Genomic DNA, 20,332 nt, shown 5'->3' with positions numbered 1-20,332 from the left:
TCTGTGGTCCATCAGTTAAGCCTGTTATCTCCCTTGACCTGTGGTTTTTCTGCCCAGCTTACCCAAAAGAACCTCAAACCAAACTCCTCCTCCTCTGCTCTAATTCCCAGAGTGCTGAGCCCATAACGCTGTCAATCAGATTCCTTCATCCTAAAACCTCTTTCCTCAAACTCAGTACTCTCTACTATTAAGGAAGTCAAAAGAAGCCACCAAACCTCCCTTTACCAAGGTATCTTATCAGCCTGCCATCATGGTTGTGGTAGGCGAAATTATAAAACAGCCCCAAGGTTTCCTACCAAACCTGTAGAACTGTTACTTTAAGGGATTTTACTCCCATGATTAGATTATGTTAAAAGATAGTTTGGCCTTTTAACGGTGACTGTTTGGATGATCTGAACCAAATCACATGAGATTTTTTTAATATAAATTTGTTTTATTTTTATTTATTTTTGGCTGCATTGGGTCATTGTTGCTGCGTGCGGGCTTTCTCTAATTGCAGCGAACGGGGGCTGCTCTTCGTTGCGGTGCACGGGCTTCTCATTGCGGTGGCTTCTCTTGTTGCGGAGCACGGGGTCTAGGCGCGCGGGCTTCAGTAGTTGTGGCACGTGGGCTTCAGTAGTTGTGGCTCGCGGGCTGTAGAGCACAGGTTCAGTAGTTGTGGTGCACGGGCTTAGTTGCTCCGTGGCATGTGGGATCTTCCCGGACCAGGGCTCGAACCCGTGTCCCCTGCATTAGCAGGCGGATTCTTAACCACTGCGCTACCAGGGAAGCCCTCACATGAGAATTTTAAAACCAGAGCTTTTTTTCTGACAGGCAGCAAAGTATCCTACCCTGGCATTGGTTCCCACAGAGGTTTCTGCTCCAGTAAGTTTTGACTCTGTATCTGCCCATCTCTCTAATTTTGGGGTCAGCAGTTTGCCCTGTGACCTCAATTCTCTGCTAGATTTAAGAAGATTTGATGATTAGTTTGTTCAGCTTTTTACTGGTTAGGACAGAGTGAAGACTTCTAATCTCTTTACATGCCAGAGCAGAGACTGGAAGTTGATGGATATTGCTTTAAGCCACTACATTTGTGGTAATTAGTGCCTGCCCACGTCTGGAAGATTCTTGAGGGCAGAGACCATCTTGTTTCATGTTGTAGGCTCACCTTCTAACACAATGCGTCATGCATGATGGTGTTCAGTGGGATTTTATTAAAAGTATGGTTACATTTTTTAAAAAAAAAAAAGGGGGCTTCCCTGGTGGTGCAGTGGTTAAGAATCCGCCTGCCAATGCAGGGGACACTGGTTCATGCCCCGGTCTGGGAAGATCCCACATGCCACGGAGCGGCTAGGCCCGTGAGCCATGGCCACTGAGCCTGTGCGCGCGTCCGGAGCCTTTGCTCCGCAACGGGAGAGGCCACAACAGTGAGAGGCCCGCGTACTAAAAGAAAAAAAAAAAGGAATTAAATAGTAGATTAGTAACAGGTGAAGGGTGTTTGCGAACAAAAAGAAAACTACACCTAGACGTATCTTAATGAAGCTGCAGGACACCTAAGAAAAGATCTTGAAAGCAGCAGAGAAAAAAAACAGATCATCAAAGGAACGACAGAATGATAGAATTCTCAACAAACAGATAACAAAACTAATGTCTTAAAGTATTTGCAAAAATTTTATTATCCTAGAAATGTGTTTAGCAAGACACTTGGGATTAAGGGGAAAATACAGTCAATTGTAGTTAAGTAAAAGCCAACAACGCTTTTTACCGTGAGACTTGCTCTAAACTCTTGGTTTTCAGCTAGGGACAATTTTTGTCCCCCAAGGGATGTTTGGAGACATTTTTGATTGTCACTATTGGAGATGCTACTGGCATCTAGTGACTAGAGGCCAAGGATGCCTTTAAACATCCTAAAATGCACTGGACAATCCCCCACAACAAATAATTATATTGTCTGAAATTTCACAGGACTGAGTTTGAGAAACCCTCCTCTAAAGGAATTCTAAAGAATGTACTTCAAGTAAAAGGAAAATGATCCCAGAAGACTAGTATTCTGAAATGTAACAAAGAATATTGAACAAATGAAATGGTAAATGTGGACCTTGACCCAAGTCAATGTTGTCAGTATGAAATAATTTCAGTGTCTTATTTGTGTAGTTAAAAAAAAAAGACTCCTGGAAATGTCAGATAGTAATATTATGTAAGTCAGGAGGAGAGAGTTGGAACTGACTAAAAGAATAGAAATAGAGTGTGGAAACTCCAAGAGAGGAGAGACAAGAAATGGAATAAGGGAAAACAAACCAGAAAATCCAGAGAGAAAATGAGAATGAATCATAGAGAAAGAAAGCCAAAGAGAAATAAAAAGATGGTAGAGTTCAGTCTGTATATATCAATTGCTAAGGTCGATAGACTTGACTATTAAGAAGACGGATTGTCAAATTTGTAAAAACACAGCTACTTGCTGTTTACAAGAGATCCACCTAAGGCATAAGGACCCAGGAAAAATGGAAAGTTGAGAGACAGAAAAGGACATTTAACCAAAAGACAGCTGGTATATTTATCATTATCTTTTTCCTTCTATTGTCTTAGGATTTATTCTCCTTTCTAGCCTCTTAAAATAGGTACATGACTCATATAATTTTTATTCTTTTTACTTTGCTAGTGTAAAATTTTAAAGCAATGACTTTCCTTTGAAGTGCTACTTTTGTTGCATCATACAAGTCTCAATAGGTAGTGTTTTCATTGTTATTCAATTTTTAAGTATTTTAATCTTTGATCCTTGAATTGTTAAGCAGTGTGTGGGGTTTTTTTAAATTTCTAACTTCGCAACATTTTTAAATTTATTTTTTTGTAATTAAATTCTAACTCGTTGTTATACACCAAGATCATGGCTTATATTATACCTGTTTGAAATTTGTTCAGTCTTCAAGATCTAGTACATGATAACTTTCCATATGTAAATTTTCCACGTATGTTTGATTAAAATGTATAGTCTCTAATTTTGCATGCAGAATGCTATCTCTGTTAAGGCCAAGGTTATTCATTGTGTTATTCAGATTTCTTTACCTTTGCTATTTTGTCTGCTTCATCTATCAATTATTGAGAAAAGTATGCTAAAAACCTCCCTGTGTGATGGTAGATTTATTAATTTCTTGGTATAATTCTGTCCCTTTTGCCTCAAATATTTTGAGGCATGGATGGATTGGTGGGTGGACGAATGGATGGGTGGGTGGATATGGTAGGCAGCATTTCTCCCTGTGTGATGGTAGATTTATTAATTTCTTGGTATAATTCTGTCCCTTTCGCCTCAGATATTTTGAGGCATGGATGGATTGGTGGGTGGACGAATGGATGGATGGGTGGACGAATGGATGGATGGGTGGACGAATGGATGGGTGGGTGGATACGGTAGGCAGCATTTTTTTTTGGCTGCGCCTCGGCTTGCAGGATCTCAGTTCCCTGACCAGGGATTGAACCCAGGCCACACCAGTGAAAGTGCCAAATCCTAACCACTAGACTGCCAGGGAACTCCCTAGGCAGCCTTTTAGACTGACTCTGTTGATCCTTTCTTCCTGGTATTCATGCCCTGTGTAATCCTCTCTCCTTTGCGTGAGGGCTGGACTTTATGACTCCTTCTAATGATTAGAATATGGCAAAAGTGACGTCATTTTCAAAAAGACTGTGACATCTGTCTTGTACTCCCTCTCTGGCTCTTTGATGGCTTGCTTTGAGGGAATCCAGCTGCCATGCTATAAGCTGCCCTATGGAAAGTCCCATGTGGCAAGGAACTGAGAAAGGCCCTTGACCAACAGCCTGAAAAAACTGATTCCTGCCAACTATGTAAGTAAGGTTGGACGAGGATCTTCCCCAGGCCTTCCAATGAGACCACAGCCATGACAGGAGACTGAAGCAGAGGACCCTGCTAAGCCATGCGCATATTCCTAGCTCCCACTAACTGAGATGATAAGTATGTGTTGTTTAAGCCACTAAACTTAAGAGTAATTTGTTACACAGAAAGAGATAACTATAAACAATAGATGTATGTTTAAAATTTATATACTTTCTTAGTGAATTAAGTCTTCTGTTATATGGTTATCCTCTCATCCCTAATAAAGTTTTTCTCAAAGAAAAATTTATCTGCTAATAATAAAATTGTGTCAGCTTTATTTTGGTTAGTATTTGCCTGATATATCTCTTTCCTTTACTTTCAGCCTTTGTGTGTGCATATTATGTTTCTTGTAAACACTATATGCCTGGATTTTGTTGTTTAATCCAGTGTGTCAATCTTCATGTTTTAACTTGTAAATCTTGTCTGTTTGCCTTATTATAATTATTGGTATTATTGATATATTTGAACTATTCTGTCACCCTAAGTTGTTTGCAGTTTTTTCCACTTTTTGTTTCTTTTTTAATCCCTTACTTAAGAAAAAATGATGTCTATACCCCTGTCCCCCCCAATAAGGGAAATAACATTAATACACTCTCACATCACTCTCTCCTCGGCCCCAGCCCCCATGGTGGTGGTGTTATGTAGAATAGGTCGGTGGCAAAAGGAGGGACTACTCAATAAATGGATTCGGAAGAGCCATCCATTTGCTAACTACATGATCTGACTTCTTCCTATCTCTCCAACCACTCTGTCCTTTCCTAGCTCTATTTCAGCCATGTTATCTACTTTGTTTTATGAATCCATTAAGATTGTTTCTGCTTTAGGCTCTTTTAAAATTGCTGTCCCTCTGCCTGAAAGGCAGGTTTTTCCTGACCACCCTGTGCCAAGGGTATGCTGCAGCCCGCTAGCTCGTACCAGCTCATGAGAGCCAATTACATGCATCTCTCCCCAAAACCACGTTCAGTGACTTCACATTAGTAGTTTGAAATTAGCATGTGTAGGTATTTGCACCACAGAAATTGGCAAATACTATAAATCAGTATATATGTTTTTTAATTCTGGAGAGCCTGCTTACCAGCACTCTAAAGATCTTACCGAAAGTTGTCTGTTCTTCCCATCCCCAGTCATAATCTATCCCAGTACATGGTTCATTTTCTTCACGGAACTTATCACTTTTTTTTTTTTTTTTGCGGTACGCGGGCCTCTCACAGTTGTGGCCTCACCCGTTGCGAAGCACAGGCTCCGAACGCGCAGGCTCAGCGGCCATGGCTCACGGGCCCAGCCGCTCTCCGGCATGTGGGATCTTCCCGGACCAGGGCACGAACCCATGTCCCCTGCATCGGCAGGCGGACTCTCAACCACTGCGCCACCAGGGAAGACCTCATTGCATTATATATTTTTAATGTTCACATTATCCCATTTTTAGCCAGTGAGAACCCCTTCAGATTGGCTCTTCTGTCCTTTGACATGACTCAGTTATTTTGATAGCTTGTTGGCTATTTCCCAAGCTCATCTTACATATTTAAGGTTATAGGACTTTAAATTAATTTCTTTAATTTTTGTATTGACCTCTGTTTCTTCAATATTTAAAATCTTAGGGTTTTGGTGGGGGTTTGTTTTTGGACCGCACCGCGCAGCATTCGGGATCTTAGTTCCCCGACCAGGAATCAAGCCCGTGCCCTCTACAGTGGAAGCGCGGAATCTTAACTGGTGTACCACCAGCGAGGTCCCTAAAATCTTAGTTTTTAATGACATTTACACAATTTTTAAAATTTTCTCTCTTTCTCTTCTGCCAGACAATTAGAACTATGTAACTTTTACAATAAAGAACCAAAGTTAAGAAAGCACTCAAACAACAGAAACTCTACTGTTTTAGGGAACCCAACCTCACTCTCTTTTTTTTTTTTTTCTCATAGCAGGTTCACCAAATTCTTGTGGGGTGCCTCTTTTAACATAAAAAGATAGGTGGCAAATGTTTGTACAAAAATGTCATTTATAAAAGGTCAGATAGCCCTGAAGGCAGAGGGCTTTTATTGCCATTATCCACAGCAACAGTGTGGAAAGTAGCCCTTGTCTAGCACAGTGTTGTACACTGAGCAGGTACTCAGTGACTATTATTTTTTCATCCTAGATTTGGGTGACATTAAGAGTAGGGTCTCTATAGGCTAGGATCTTAAACAAATAGTGTTTCTAGAGGTCTTCATATTGTTAAGAAAAGGAATGACCCATGTTTACTTCTTAGAAATTTGCTTTTGCTCCTGTTCAAGAGGGAGTCACATTCTCCAAGCAGTGCTGATTGAGTTCTGCCATTCTCAGATGAAAATCTGAATATGAAAATGGGTTCTGTTATTACAGGGGGAACATGCAGTTATTTGGTGCTGATGCTTCTTCAGTACCAATGAGAAACTAACTTGATTTACATTTTTTTCCAGATGATGGACATAAGAAAGCTCGAAATGCTTATCTTAACAATTCCAATTATGAAGAAGGAGATGAATATTTTGATAAAAATTTGGCACTCTTTGAGGTAATATTTGGGAGAAAACTAGGGCAGAGATTTCAGGAACAGAAATTTTAAGATCGCTGTTTTCTACCCCATTTAGTTTTAAAATAGTACAGGTTGGATAATTTAATAACTAACTGTTAAAATACAGTACTTACTATAGCTTGTCATTGTAGTTGATTTAATCTATATAATCTAATTATTGCTAATTAATGAATAACCATTTAGTCAAATTTCTATGAAATAAAGAGGAATGTTGACATCACAGGCATGTGGAGAACCTTGCTGTCTAATTTAACTAGTATTTAAATCTCTGTGTTGTAATAATCTACTAACTACAAAATTTTTCAACTCTGTGTTTGGGATGAATGTCATTTACCTTAGAACTACTAACCAAAAATAAGGGTAGGAAGCAGGCTGCTGGATTAAGAGGACCTGAATGTCTCATCTGACTAAGGTAGCATGGACTCTGAGGGGATCTGTGTCCTGGTTGTTGAAAGGAGCCTGGTTTAGTCCAGCACTGCATTGTCTTACATTGGACAATGATTCAAGTGCCACTTTCCTCAGTGTTCCTACTTTTTAAATGATATTTTCTCTTAACTTTCTTCAAGAAAAGTTCTGAGTTGAATATTTGGTTCAGTCACAAAAGATTTGCATTGACCTGGCCATGCTTGGGGCTATAAGTAATAGCTATAAATGTTAGTAGACTGTTAGTAGTACTGTAGTTAAAGATTATGTTATCAGTGTTCTTTATGAGGTTACAATTGTCTGTAGGGGCCAGTGTGGTTTTGTGTTTTCTGTAAAGTTAAGCTATTAGAAAGAATCATAAAGCTTTTCATTTAAGAATTTTATAAGAATGTGTGTAGCCCTGATTACATATTATAATATGGGGGGAGAATAAAGTCTCATTGATAAATTTTCTTAAAATGTTTACCTGTGAAATTTTTTCTTATTTACTTTGCAGTTTTCTGGTAGAGGGATCATTCTGATGCTTATTCCCAGTGTTCTTCAGTATTTCTTTCTTTCTTATTTCTGGCTCTATAGGAAGAAATGGACACCAGACCAAAGGTGTCTTCTCTCCTCAGCCGCTTGGCCAATTACACTAACCTGACACAAGGAGCAAAGGAACATGAAGAGGCAGAGAACATCACTGAAGGGAAAAAGAAGCCCACCAAGGTGAGGCCTTGGAATAACAAGGACAAATAAAAAGAGCCCCATATACAAGAAAGGAGGAAATGTCCAGGGCATCACTCTGTGCTCAAGAACTACTGAACGCTTGGTATATGCCAGGCACGTGAGGGAGTGAGCTGTGTAATTAGTAGCTGGGAGACAGGCATTCCGGGGAGAGGGAATAGCACTTCAAAAGAAAAGTGTCCACACCCATCTACTGATGCCATCTTTCTGTTGTGAAGCTGTTGGGTTTTTCAAAGACCAAATATCAGTTTTTCTCAACATGAAAATATGGAAGAATATTACAAGTAAGCTTTCTGGTTGTTCAGGAATAAAATGACCCTCAGATGTATTTTATCAACTACGTTTACCAACTACTATGAAAGATTTATGCCAAATTCTGAAGGAATTCCATCAAATCATTATCCTTTTTTTTTTAAAGAAAAAGCTATTGGCCTGAAGAACAGAAAATTTTAAGTTGTTGGGGATGCACTTAAAAGTTTATCTGTGATCAGATGCTTATGTAAAAATATGTGGAGAGCTATGTAAAGTTAAAATGTATATCTCTAGGAATAATAAAAAGTATGGTGATAAACATTTGTTAAGATGGAGATTTTATGTGCCTATTTAAAAGTACTGCTTAAACATATCATCTCTGCTTTGCAATTAAAATGATAGGGTACAAGTTTTTATATAAAAGTAAAGGGATGAATCATCTCTTCTAGATGGCTACATGATTTTTTTCTTTTGTCAACATCTTTCTTTCCAGACCCCCCAGATGGGTACTTTCATGGGTGTTTACCTCCCATGTCTACAAAATATTTTTGGAGTGATCCTGTTTCTACGCCTTACATGGGTGGTGGGCACAGCTGGAGTTCTGCAGGCCTTTGCAATTGTCCTTATCTGCTGCTGTTGTGTAAGTCCTGAGTTGGCCCCTGAAGATCACCTGGAACATTGCAAGAGCTCAAGAGTATCATGCTTAACCTATTTGGGCATAAAAGAAAGAATACGTACTGGGGAAAGACTCATGATCTCAACAGGGGAGATTATTTTGACACTAAAATCTAAAGGATTTTCAGTTTTTTAGTGTCAGTTATTCACTGCTTATATCTGTAATATGATGTACTCAAAGTTACAAGGAAGGACTTCTGTAGGAAGTAGAAGATACAGTCCCTGACTTCAAAAAATTCAGAATACAAACCATTTGAACTCGATAACACTAGTGTTGTGACAGAAAATATGTTAGAAAATGTGATGTGCTACTCCAGTGTGGTACCAATAAACAAAGCTGGTTGTTGTTTGGGGGTAAGAGGTATTCGTTTTGTTTTGCAGTCTCATCCGTTATCCCTTCCCCAGAAATGGGGGTGTTCTTTCCAGCTCTTCTTTCCATTGTACTGAGAACGTTCTGGTCTTCCTTTAATTTAAACTCCTCTTATCTGTGTATCCCAGCCACATCTCTCAATTTTATTGTAAGTTGATAGATTATTATAAAAATTTTTATTTTATTGTTAAGCCGTCTACGGACCTCTTTTATTACTATCACCATTATACACTCCCTGTGCTCAACTGAGTGCCATGTAACGCAGGGTAAGCGGACATAATCCATATCATTAATAACTTAATGGTACCACCATTTTTTTCCCCCGTTTCTTAGTCTTGAAACTTCAGGGCCGTATTTGGCTCCTTGATTGCCTCTCATATCTCATCAGCTATCAAAGCCAGTCAGGTCTCCCTCTGAAATCTCTTTTGTTCAACGCTGTCTTTATATTCCCACTTCTACCACTGCAGTCTTTACCTCTCACTGAACTACCACAATAGCCTACTAACAAGTCACTCTGCCTCCATCTACTTCCTATCTTCAGTCCATTCTGTACTCTGCTGCTATCAGGTAATGTTTTTAAAATACAGTTCTCATGATCTCAGAAGTCTTCAGTGGTTCCCCTTCTTACTGAATATTATTCTTGTTATTGTAGCCAGTCTTTAGTCAGTTTCCAATCTGTTTACCAAGTTTTTAACTAGGAGACCAGGGTGAGATCAGTGGTTCTTAATAGCACCTAACCTACTGATTACGATGTAGGAGTGTTTTAACAGAGTACTCAAGACACCAGTAGTGTGACTAGTGTAGCGTGTTGAAGCGCATCTCATTTGCATACCATTTGGTGTGACAGGCAACTCCCTCCATAAAAGTAGGTAGAATTAAATATTTGATAAGTGCTCTGAGGTCCACAGATGGGAAAGTAGTACAGAAATGTCGTCTTTATACAGTAACAGTCTTCTCCTTTCTCTTTCTTTACAGACAATGTTGACTGCTATCTCCATGAGTGCCATTGCCACTAATGGAGTGGTGCCAGGTCAGTAGCTAAGGCTGGATTTCAGGGATTGTCATTGATTACTGTATATTTCTACTATAAAGCCAGAGGTGCAAACTTCCAAGGCACAGAATACTATTTAGTTAGTGGCCACAGGCACTAACACTATTTGACTTCAGAATACCTTCTTTTAAAACTCTCTGTATGTTTTAAGCTAGAATCCGTAATTTCTACTGCATTCTTAGCTTCTTTTACTTAGAATATATATTTTATTCATCTATCTCATGCCTGTAGTAAATATCCTCTGATATTTTTCTAAGTAATACTGACAAATTGTGCTGATTTATGTGGAACATTAGATGTGCAGTATGCAGGTTTCATCTTTCACTCCCTACCAGGAAATCTACTTTTTATCATATTCAGGGTTTTCAAAAAGCCTGAAACATTTATCCTTTTTTACGACTTGTTTACATTCCTGTTACTTACATACTTTTTTTTTATCCTGTTCACCTTCTGTTTTGCCTTTTAGCTGGGGGCTCATACTTTATGATTTCCCGAGCACTGGGCCCAGAGTTTGGTGGGGCTGTTGGCCTCTGCTTTTATCTTGGTACCACATTTGCAGCAGCCATGTATATCCTTGGTGCCATTGAAATTTTTCTGGTGAGTAATGACTTAATTGTGGTCTAAAGTATAGAAAAGATATAGATTTGGATTTATTTTGCCATTGGATATCAAAGCTTCTGAGAAATCAGCTACAGAAATCAATCAAGTGATTGACTGCTAACCTGTTATTGACCTTGTACTGTGAATATGAGTGAGAAAGGTTGAGGGTATCTTTTGCCTGCCTACTCCTTCCCCTCCACCCAATCACCAGCACCCTGCCACCTCAACCAAAAAGTTAAAGTCTCAGAGGCAAGACTTGGGCTAGTGGGGGAAAAGTAAAAGAAAGTTTATCTCTTTTGATGTCTTTATCCCAATGAAACAAAATGTTTTTCATTTATTTATTCACTAGGATATATTTCTTAATATTTAAAGTAACGATAGCGGAAGTAGGACTCAAGATAATCATTACAATTATTTTGTATAGCACTTTAAATAAATTATTAACACGTTCCTTGTTTTTCCATTTGGGAGTGTAAGTATTCAGAATGGCACATAGACTTTATTTTATTTATTTATTTATTTTAAAATTTTTGGCTGCGTTGGCTCTTCGTTGCAGTGCGCAGCCTTCTCATTGCGGTGGCTTCTCTTGTTGCGGAGCACAGGCTCTAGGCACGTGGGCTTCAGTAGTTGTGCCACGTGAGCTCAGTAGTTGTGGCTCCTGGGCTCTAGAGCGCAGGCTCAGTAGTTGTGGCGCACGGGCTTAGTTGCTCCGCAGCATTTGGGATCTTCCCGGACCAGGGCTGGAACTCATGTCCCCTGCATTAGCAGGTGGATTCTTAACCACTGCACCACCAGGGAAGCCCTGGCATGTAGACTTTAAAAAAAATCCATGATATCTCATTTCTGTAGGCATTTTAGATCGAAATATGAATTAGGCTATGTCTCCAGTCATTTTCTGCCTCAGTTTTGCTTTCCTTCGTGAAAGTAAATGCAAACTACAACAGCCCTTTTATCTGATTAGTTTGAAATGACCTTATTTTCTGCTTCTTTTGCCTAACAGGTATATATTGTCCCGCAAGCTGCCATCTTTCATAGTGACGATGCGCTCAAGGAGTCAGCAGCCATGCTAAATAACATGCGTGTCTACGGCACAGCCTTCCTGGTCCTCATGGTATTGGTGGTATTCATCGGTGTACGCTATGTGAACAAGTTTGCCTCACTCTTTCTGGCCTGTGTCATTGTGTCCATCTTGGCCATCTATGCTGGAGCCATCAAGTCTTCTTTTGCCCCTCCACACTTCCCGTACGTGTCTCTCTGACTAGCCATCATTATTTGGTAGTCATTAACAGTATCTGGTGATGTGATCATTTCAAGTCAGAATCTCACAGTTTCTCTGAGATTTCCCTCTTGGATAAGCCCAGTTAGCATCTGTGCGGGAAGCCTCCCAGCAAATTGTGTTGTGTTGATCCTCTTCTTTGTGTCCCAAGTATACAACTGGCAGCCATGGCAGTCGTTTGGATATAGATAGTGGGTTTTTCAAAACCTCCTGATAATGATTATGCATATTTGAAAACTATTCATAAAGGCCTTTTCAAACAGCGTAGTTTTGCCAGCAACCTTTATAAAGTATTTAAAGGTTAGATTCCTTTTATTGATGAAGAATCAAGAGATCAAGGAAACCTAGATTCCTACCTAAATATTTATAATTAAATTTTTTGTTCTGCTGTTAGTACAGTAATGGACTTTCTAGTCATAAAATAAAGGGAAATAAATGTCACATCTTTTGCATATATATCTTTCTATATATATATATTATATTACATACCATAAGTAGTACAGGTACCTTAAGGTATATTTTTTCAATTAGCAATAATCGCACCTCAGATAAACCTCATTGGCTACGATACTGCCACTGCGCAAAGCTAAGGTATATTTTTTGAAGTAGAAATGGATTTGTACAGATGCGTGACTCACAGGCTCACCTGTTTTCCATTTGACTAGTGGCATAGGGACTAGACGGCACTGAGTGTTGTCTGTCACCTTATTACAGTGACTGTCTTTGAAGAGTCATCCTGATCACTCAGGGATCAAACTCATCAGTCTTATGTTGATTTAACCTGATTACAGAAAAATAGATTTTTGAAGATGAAAAAACAGGTCCATAGAGGTTAAATGACCTGCCCCAAAGTTAATAATTGTCAGAGCAAGAAATTGGATCCTGTGATTTCCTGATTCCCAGTTCAGTGTTTCTTCTGCTATGCTAAATGATGTCAGTAATAGATTCCATCATAAATTTTCAGTCTGCTTGTCTAGGGGCTGCCAAGCAACTGGAGACCCACTTGAAGGCTACATTCTGCCTATATCTTAACTTGGGAAATTCCATTTTGCCTCAAGTTCTCCTTTGATGCTTTTCCTCTTTTATGGTGGGCAAAAGTTCATGATGTGTGGTATTTTCGTTAAAATATTTCAGCAGAACAAGCCAAAAAACCTAGAGGAATGCATGAAACAGTACTGGGAAATGTTGAGAGTTGTTGAAGCTGAGTAATGGGTACATGGCTTATTGCATATGTATGCTATCATTTTGCAGATTTGAAAAGTTGCTTTTTTCCTCCTGAGAGGTATTTTTAACTGTGGGTGTATTATTCCTTTATTCATATTTATATCTCTGGGTGAATGAAAAAAAATAAAATCAGCAGTTTGTATTTGTATTATCCTTAACTACCCTCACCCCTACTGGGTCTGGGCTTAAGTTCAAAAACAGTTTTTTATTAGGCCATAGACGGATGGCCTAATTCTAGCCAAGCTGTCTTCCTTGAAACAGAAGACAGAAGCTCTGACCTTTAGCATAACATTTTCAAGGGAGTTGTTATGAACATAAGGCTTTTTCTTAGGCCAAAGAGAAAGGGGTAGATTTGTGTGTGTGTGTGTGTGTATGGAAGAAGAACAAATGGACTCTAAGATTCTTTTAAGACTAACAATTGGTTAATAACCTAAAAATTCTGGAAGATGACTCAGCACAGCGTCTTCAGACAGTTCTTCTATTTGAATTCTGTCACTACTGCCTACCACCTGTATGACCTCAGGCAGACTCCTTTTTCTCCCTAAACTTCAGTTCCTCCATCCACAATGTAGAAATACTAGTACATATTTTGTGAGATCGCTGTAAGGATTACACTGGCAGAAAATGTAAGACACCATTCACAGAGCTAGTCATTATTAGTTCTTTAACCATCTATGACAGTAAAAACTCTTAGAGATGAGATTTTTTTTTTCTTGAGCATACCTATATACTAACCTGTTTCTAACCTATTTTCTTTTTTAAAATACTTTTTTCCCCTTGCTTCATCTTTCTCCTCCCTGTTTGTTTTCATTTAGGGTCTGCATGCTGGGCAACCGCACCCTTTCATCAAGGCACATTGATATTTGCTCGAAGACCAAGGAAATTAACAACATGACAGTACCGTCAAAGTTATGGGGCTTCTTCTGTAATTCAAGTCAGTTTTTCAATGCCACCTGTGATGAATACTTTGTTCACAATAATGTCACTTCAATCCAGGGCATCCCTGGATTGGCTAGTGGTGTCATTACAGGTGAGTTGGGAGGGTTGGGGACACATTTTTTAAATTTTTCTCTGAGGAGGGCTTTGCCATCTTGTTGAGCCTTTATTTTTATTTTTTGGTCATGCCACGCGGCTTGTGGGATCTTAGTTCCCCAACCAGGCGTCAAACCCACACCCCCTGCGGAGACTTAACCACTGGACCTCCAGGGAAGTCCCGAGACTTTGCCATCTTAGACTCATCTATTGCCCATCAATACTGCCACGGTGCCACTTCCCTTCTTAAGTTCAGCACACAGCTCTTAATTCAACATCTTTCTGCTTTTCTGTTAGTGATTTTATCCTTTTTCAGGACTCCCTTGCAGTGTTGTCTGCTAAAATGTACTGCTCTTGAACGCAGAGCTGAGCAAATGACTTTTTAACTTAAGATAATAAAGTATTCTCTGTGTTATTATAAAATTGCCAATGTTTTCCCCACAGTGACAGCTAGAATTATTTTAATGTCATCACATCCACATGTGTGTTTTCCTAACTCATCTAAATTTTTGAAATTCTCCGTAAGTGACTCCTATTTTAACTGTTTGGCCCACAGATTTCTTTGCACGTAAGCAAGTTTACACTAAGGTGTTCAAAATAGCATTGATGCCTAATTTTTTTTTAAATAGGTTTTATAAGGCATTTAGCTTTAGTTCGCTTAACTTTTACTAATTTGCATTGGTAAACTTAGCTGCATTTGTATGTACCAAAGTATTTTGTCAAATTACATTTGAACCAGATGAGAAAAGGCATTAGGTTTTTATTTATGTGTGCTTTGTTATATGATATATATGTGCATATATCTGTGCTCATGTAGAAGCAAACATACCCTTAAAAGCTATATAAATGATGAATCTGACTTAGAATGTTGTTGGCTAGAACATTATCTAATTATGTCCTTTCCATAGTGCTGCTGCTTATATACCCTTTTTTCCCACTGCAGAGAATCTTTGGAGTAATTATATACCAAAGGGAGAGATTATTGAAAAGCCCTCAGCCAAATCTTCTGATGTCTTAGGCAGCTTAAACCATGAGTATGTCCTTGTTGACATTACCACCTCTTTCACTCTTCTGGTGGGGATCTTCTTTCCGTCTGTCACAGGTAAGCAGATGGGCTGTTGCCTATTTTACAAACAATCAGACCCAGGGAGTGATTTTTCTTACACAAAACTATATTCTCAGGATTCCCAGATTTGCCTGTAGTCTTTGATAGCAATGTGAATATCAAAAGTGTCCAGGAACTGAAGAAGTTAACTTGTTCTTTTTTCCTTTTCTAAAGGTATCATGGCTGGATCAAACAGATCTGGAGATCTGAAAGATGCTCAAAAGTCTATTCCCATTGGCACTATCCTCGCCATCCTGACTACCTCCTTTGTTTGTATCCTTTTGATGGATCCAGTCTGAGTCTTAGTCATAGGAACAGCCGTAGAACAAGGGTGATCAGTATTTTTATCCTGGTAATAAAGATATCTGCTTTTTACCACCTCACTTCACATCAGATAATCTACCTACCTCATCTCTAAAACTCAAGAAAGAATTTATGAGATAAGTGAATTTAGCCACTCATTTTACTGATAGAAGAAGTTTCCTGAGTGTTTATGTTCATATTAGAAGGTGAACATCAGTTTCCTTGACTCTCAATATCATAGATTTAAGCAATGTTGTCCTTTTTGGTGCATGTATTGAAGGTGTTGTTCTCAGAGACAAGTGAGTAGTTGATTTCTTTGTAACAATCGTGTGTCTATCTTCCATTATGTCTGATCATCCCAAACAGCCCCAAGACAGTTATAAACTCAAAACCCACCTGAGATATATATCACAACTAACAATTAGAAAATACATGTATATAGGTCCCCAAAAGGGAGCTGTATAATAAGGGCCAGTATGTTGTTGTATAAGATGCAGTGGATATAGGACTTCATAAAGCATTGACTTTGTCTGAATAATGAGGACTTTTCTGTACAGTAAAGAGAGCTGTTGGAAAACTAACAGTAAAGGAGGGCAAATAATAAAAAATAAAAATTTAAAAATTGTTTCTAGCATCTCCTCTATGAGACATAAGTGTCTCTGATTGGCATTCTAAATAAAATCTTGAAACTTACTTTCTTCATTTCCTTCATGAAGGCTGCTGAGTGTTTTTCCTTTCATCTGTGAATACACAAAAAAAGAAATGTTTTGCAAGAGATTTCTAGAAAACTCTTCCTCCAAAACCTGCTATATCTCTTCCCTTTTTCCCCATCTTGAGGAGTTAATAGCCTTACCATTCATCCCTTTCTCAAAACAGAAACCTAGGTGTCATCCTAGACTTCTTCCATCAATTCCCTCATCCAGTTGGTTTCTAAGCCCTATAAATTTCACCCTTCATTCTTACTAGATCTCATTCTTTCCACTATTTTTATCCCCATCACTCTGTACAGGCCTTCAGGATCTTTTGCCTAGATTATTGTAATACTCTCCCTTTCAGTTTTACTACCTTCTAATCTTTCTTCTACACTGTCACCAGAATGATTTTTCTAAAACACAAAATTTGATCATAGGACCTTCCTGCTCAGAGCCTGCCAAAGCCCCTTAATGCTCATTACTGTGGTCTTGCCCTCTCTACCTCTTTCTGATCTCATCTCCCACCGTTCCCTCAAAAACTCCCTAAGCTCCAGCCATAACACAGAGTATATATTGTTTCAACTCTCCATCCAGCCACATATTTGTGGGTGCAATGTTATTTGCTTAGAATGGGTTACTCCCACCTGGCAGACTTATATTCATCCTTTAAGACTAGACTAAGTGTCCTTTATCCTGTGAAGCTTTCCCAGACTCACACAACAGATAACCGCTCCTCCCTTTGTTCAGCCACTCTACTGAACATATTGTATTATTGCACTTAAAATACTGTATTGCAGCTACTTGATTTCATATTTCTGTCCCCTATACTAGATTGAATTCTTTGAGGACAAGAACTCTAATAGATGCTATATAAATATTGTTAACAAAAATAAATAAGTAACACAGTTTATTATTTCTATATGATTGTGATTGAAAATGGGTTTATAGAGCTTTGGTAAATTATAATATAAAAATTATAGAAAATGTAAATTAGAATACCACTTCAGAAAACTGTTGGACATTATCTCCTAAAGTTGAACATATGCATACCTGATGAACCAGCAATTCCACTACTAGGTATATCCAACACAAATGCATACATGTGTGCATTAAGAAGTGTGCACAAGGATTCTTTCAGTGGAATTGTTCTTATGAGGCAAAATCTGGAAATAGTCCAAATGTCCATCCGCAGTAGAATGAATAAATTATGTATTCATGTGATGGAAAACTATACAGCAGCGAAAATTAATGAACCACAGCTATGTACCAAAAGAAAAAAAGAAAAATTTCACAATGTTGAATCAAAGAAACCAAACACAAAACATATATACTGTTTCATTTATTTAAAGTTTAAAAACAGGTAAAACTATATAGCATTAAAAATTAGGAGAGTGGGGAGGGAGAAAGAGCTGGTGAGTGGGCATAAGAGAGGATTTTGGGTGCTGGCAGTGTGTTCTGTTTCTTGACTGGATGTTTTACGTGGATGTTTGCTTTGTGAAAGTTTATTGAAATATGCATTTAGTTTTTCCACATTTCCTTTCTGTGTGTGATACATTGTAAAAAATCATTAAAACCATAAATAATTAAACAATGAGACGCCATGTTTTACCCATCAAGTTAGCAGTGACTTAAAATTTTGATACTCAGAGCTGGTGTGAAATAGGTATGTGCCGTAAGACATGAACCTTCATCCACTTCCAGTGGGAATAAATCCAGTATACCCTTTCTGGAAAGCACTTTGGTAGTGCTTTGAAATATTTAACGATGTTGATCCCTTTTGTTGCAGTTATTCCCTCTTAGGAATCTACCATAAGGAAAAAAAATTTGAAATGTGAATGTGGATATGTGCATAAAGATGTCAATCACAGTATTTTCTGTAGTAGAAAATCAACACTAGAGGAATGGATAATGTAAATTATGATAATGTAAAGAAACGTGTAAAAATGTTTATTCATGAGTTTTTCATGACATAGGAAATTGCTTATAAGTTTAAAAAGAATACAGATGTATAGGTGCAGTGTGGTCTCATCCATGTTTTTAAAAACATAGTAAACACTAAAATATGCAAGGTATGCAAAATGTTAGCAGTTACGTTATGATTATGGATTTCCTTCCTGTTTTTTTGTATTTTTCTATTCTTTTACAGTTTTTCTGCAGAGTAGATATTTTGATAATTTGAGGGGGAAAGCTTTAATTAAAGCTTAGCTTATTTTCTGGCCCTACAGGTTATTTTCTTTCTTAATATAGGCTACTAGTGCCTTTTGATCAGATCTACCTACGTTTATATTTATTATTATTCATGTCTATCTCAATTTTGATTCTCTAAAAATTATAAATAGAAAAAATTGGGGGAATGTCAGTCTAGTTTTTTCGTCTAAAGTTATTTCCAGGTCAAATTTCCTCACTCTGATTTCTCTCCCAGGTTTGGGGATGCTGTGAAAGGTAATCTCGTGGTGGGTACCTTATCTTGGCCATCCCCGTGGGTGATTGTTATTGGCTCCTTCTTCTCCACGTGTGGGGCTGGACTTCAGAGTCTCACAGGTGCACCGAGGCTGCTACAGGCTATAGCCAAGGATAACATCATACCCTTTCTGAGGGTGAGTGACCCTGTCCTATGCCCTCTTCCTGTTTTCCCAGGTTTTACAAGAAACAGTGTGATCTTCATAAGGCCTAGGAATTACTGGATCATATAATATGAAGACGTGGGTTTTTAGCACAAGACCCTCTAAATCTCTAGTATGAGTTTACATGTGAGTGGGGTAAAGGCATTTAAAAGCTACCACGGTTGTAGTACTATTATTTTTCAGAGCTGTGAAACTATAGCATAGAGGAATCAGGGAGCATTGACTCAAACCCTCCCCACACTCCTGTGTCTGATATTTCCCTTCTATGTACAGGTGTTTGGTCACAGCAAAGCCAATGGGGAACCTACCTGGGCTTTACTTCTAACTGCTGTCATTGCAGAGCTGGGAATCCTTATTGCCTCCCTGGATCTTGTGGCCCCAATTCTTTCCATGTAAGAGCCAGTTATTCTTTTCACTTACTCTTGCTTATGTGATGTATAATACATGTTGATTTCCATCAGGCATGTGACAGTAGTGATAACAGAGAGAACCAAGTATAGGTGTAACTTCACCTAAATAATAAATATTCCTGAGACTTTTCATGTAAGGCTAACTTCATAAGTTGTCATGGTTTCTTTCTACCTGCATAACTTGAAAAGTTCTTTGCCTTCATTTCTGATTCGTTATCAACTGATTGTAGCTTTTACTACTAGTCATTCAACTTATTGACTTATTGATGACTTACTACCTCCCTGGCACTGGGCAGTATGCTGAGAATAAGCATAAGGTGGCTGAGACACAACCTCAGAGAATTGGTGGTAGATAGATAAAGAAACCAGTGATCCCTGTCTAGTGTGATGAGTACTGTGGTCAAGGTGAATACTGAGCACTATATGAGCTCCAAAGACTGAGACTCAGGAAAGGTTTTCTGGAAGAAGTGACACTTGTATCTTGAAGGATTGCTAATCAGTGAAGGGGTCAAAGAGATCCCAGGCAGGGAACGTGTGTGAAGGAACCGAGAGATGAAATAGTGCAGCACATCTGGAGAAGCGAAGGTTTGGCTTTGATCGAGTGGGAGGTTGCGGGTTGGAGAGGTGCAGAGCGGGGAAATAGGTAGAGCCAGATCACAAAGGACCTGGAACTTCTACCTGAAAGTAGTGGGTAATCCTTTGAGAACAAAATTATCATGTTTCTGTTTCATAATGATCAATTCAGTATAAAAGAGAGGTTAGAAGGAGGCCAAAATTGAGCTGGGAGTGCCAGCTGGAAGCTTATTTCACTAATCCAACAAAGAAGAAATGAGAGCCTCAACTATGCTCATAGAAGTAGAGGTGGAAAGGAGGGGGGGAAAGTTTAGAGATTTGTAAATAGGTAGAATCCATAGGACTTGATAAGTGAATTTGGAACAAGGTTTAGTAGTGAAGAGGAAGCCGGGATTGTCCCAAGAAGAACTGGGTAGAGTGGTTGTGTCCTTCACTGAGAGAGAACTTCGGAGGTTGAGCAGGTTTGCGCGGAGGTTAAGTTCCTCTACACCCTAGTCTTAATTAAACGCTAGTGGCCTAGAACAAAGGCTTAAATATAGCGAATCTCTCTAGTTATCTAAAGTAACCTTTGAAGAATTATTTT

General features: G+C 38.7%; 1 protein-coding gene, 1 long non-coding RNA gene and 1 pseudogene across 6 annotated transcripts in view; 1 reads left to right on the top strand and 2 right to left on the bottom strand.

Annotated features, from left to right (window-relative positions):
• The window catches only part of LOC125963408 (uncharacterized), a 500,580-nt gene that overhangs the window by 282,576 nt on the left and 197,672 nt on the right, over positions 1-20,332 (bottom strand). The window lies entirely within an intron of this gene.
• SLC12A6 (solute carrier family 12 member 6) overlaps positions 1-20,332 on the top strand; it is a 94,705-nt gene that overhangs the window by 60,604 nt on the left and 13,769 nt on the right. For 3 of the 5 annotated variants that reach the window (XM_004274045.3, XM_004274043.3, XM_004274046.3), the window contains 12 exons: positions 6,298-6,392; positions 7,413-7,544; positions 8,308-8,454; positions 9,835-9,889; positions 10,377-10,507; positions 11,511-11,752; positions 13,826-14,040; positions 14,986-15,144; positions 15,322-15,420; positions 15,692-15,749; positions 18,565-18,739; positions 19,040-19,158. In XM_004274045.3, the coding sequence (XP_004274093.1) occupies positions 6,298-6,392; positions 7,413-7,544; positions 8,308-8,454; positions 9,835-9,889; positions 10,377-10,507; positions 11,511-11,752; positions 13,826-14,040; positions 14,986-15,144; positions 15,322-15,420; positions 15,692-15,749; positions 18,565-18,739; positions 19,040-19,158 (1,627 nt within the window). Of the gene's footprint in view, positions 1-813; positions 865-6,297; positions 6,393-7,412; positions 7,545-8,307; positions 8,455-9,834; positions 9,890-10,376; positions 10,508-11,510; positions 11,753-13,825; positions 14,041-14,985; positions 15,145-15,321; positions 15,421-15,691; positions 15,750-18,564; positions 18,740-19,039; positions 19,159-20,332 lie in introns of all 5 variants that reach the window. The other 2 variants (XM_033435861.2, XM_033435862.2) reach the window with 1 other exon arrangement.
• LOC117202945 (uncharacterized) lies at positions 12,251-12,374 on the bottom strand (annotated as a pseudogene).

Source organism: Orcinus orca, chromosome 2 (assembly GCF_937001465.1).
Source record: "Orcinus orca chromosome 2, mOrcOrc1.1, whole genome shotgun sequence".
NCBI lineage: Eukaryota > Metazoa > Chordata > Mammalia > Artiodactyla > Delphinidae > Orcinus > Orcinus orca.
The sequence above is the reverse complement of the archived record's forward strand: the minus strand, read 5'-3'. Positions and strand labels throughout refer to the sequence as shown.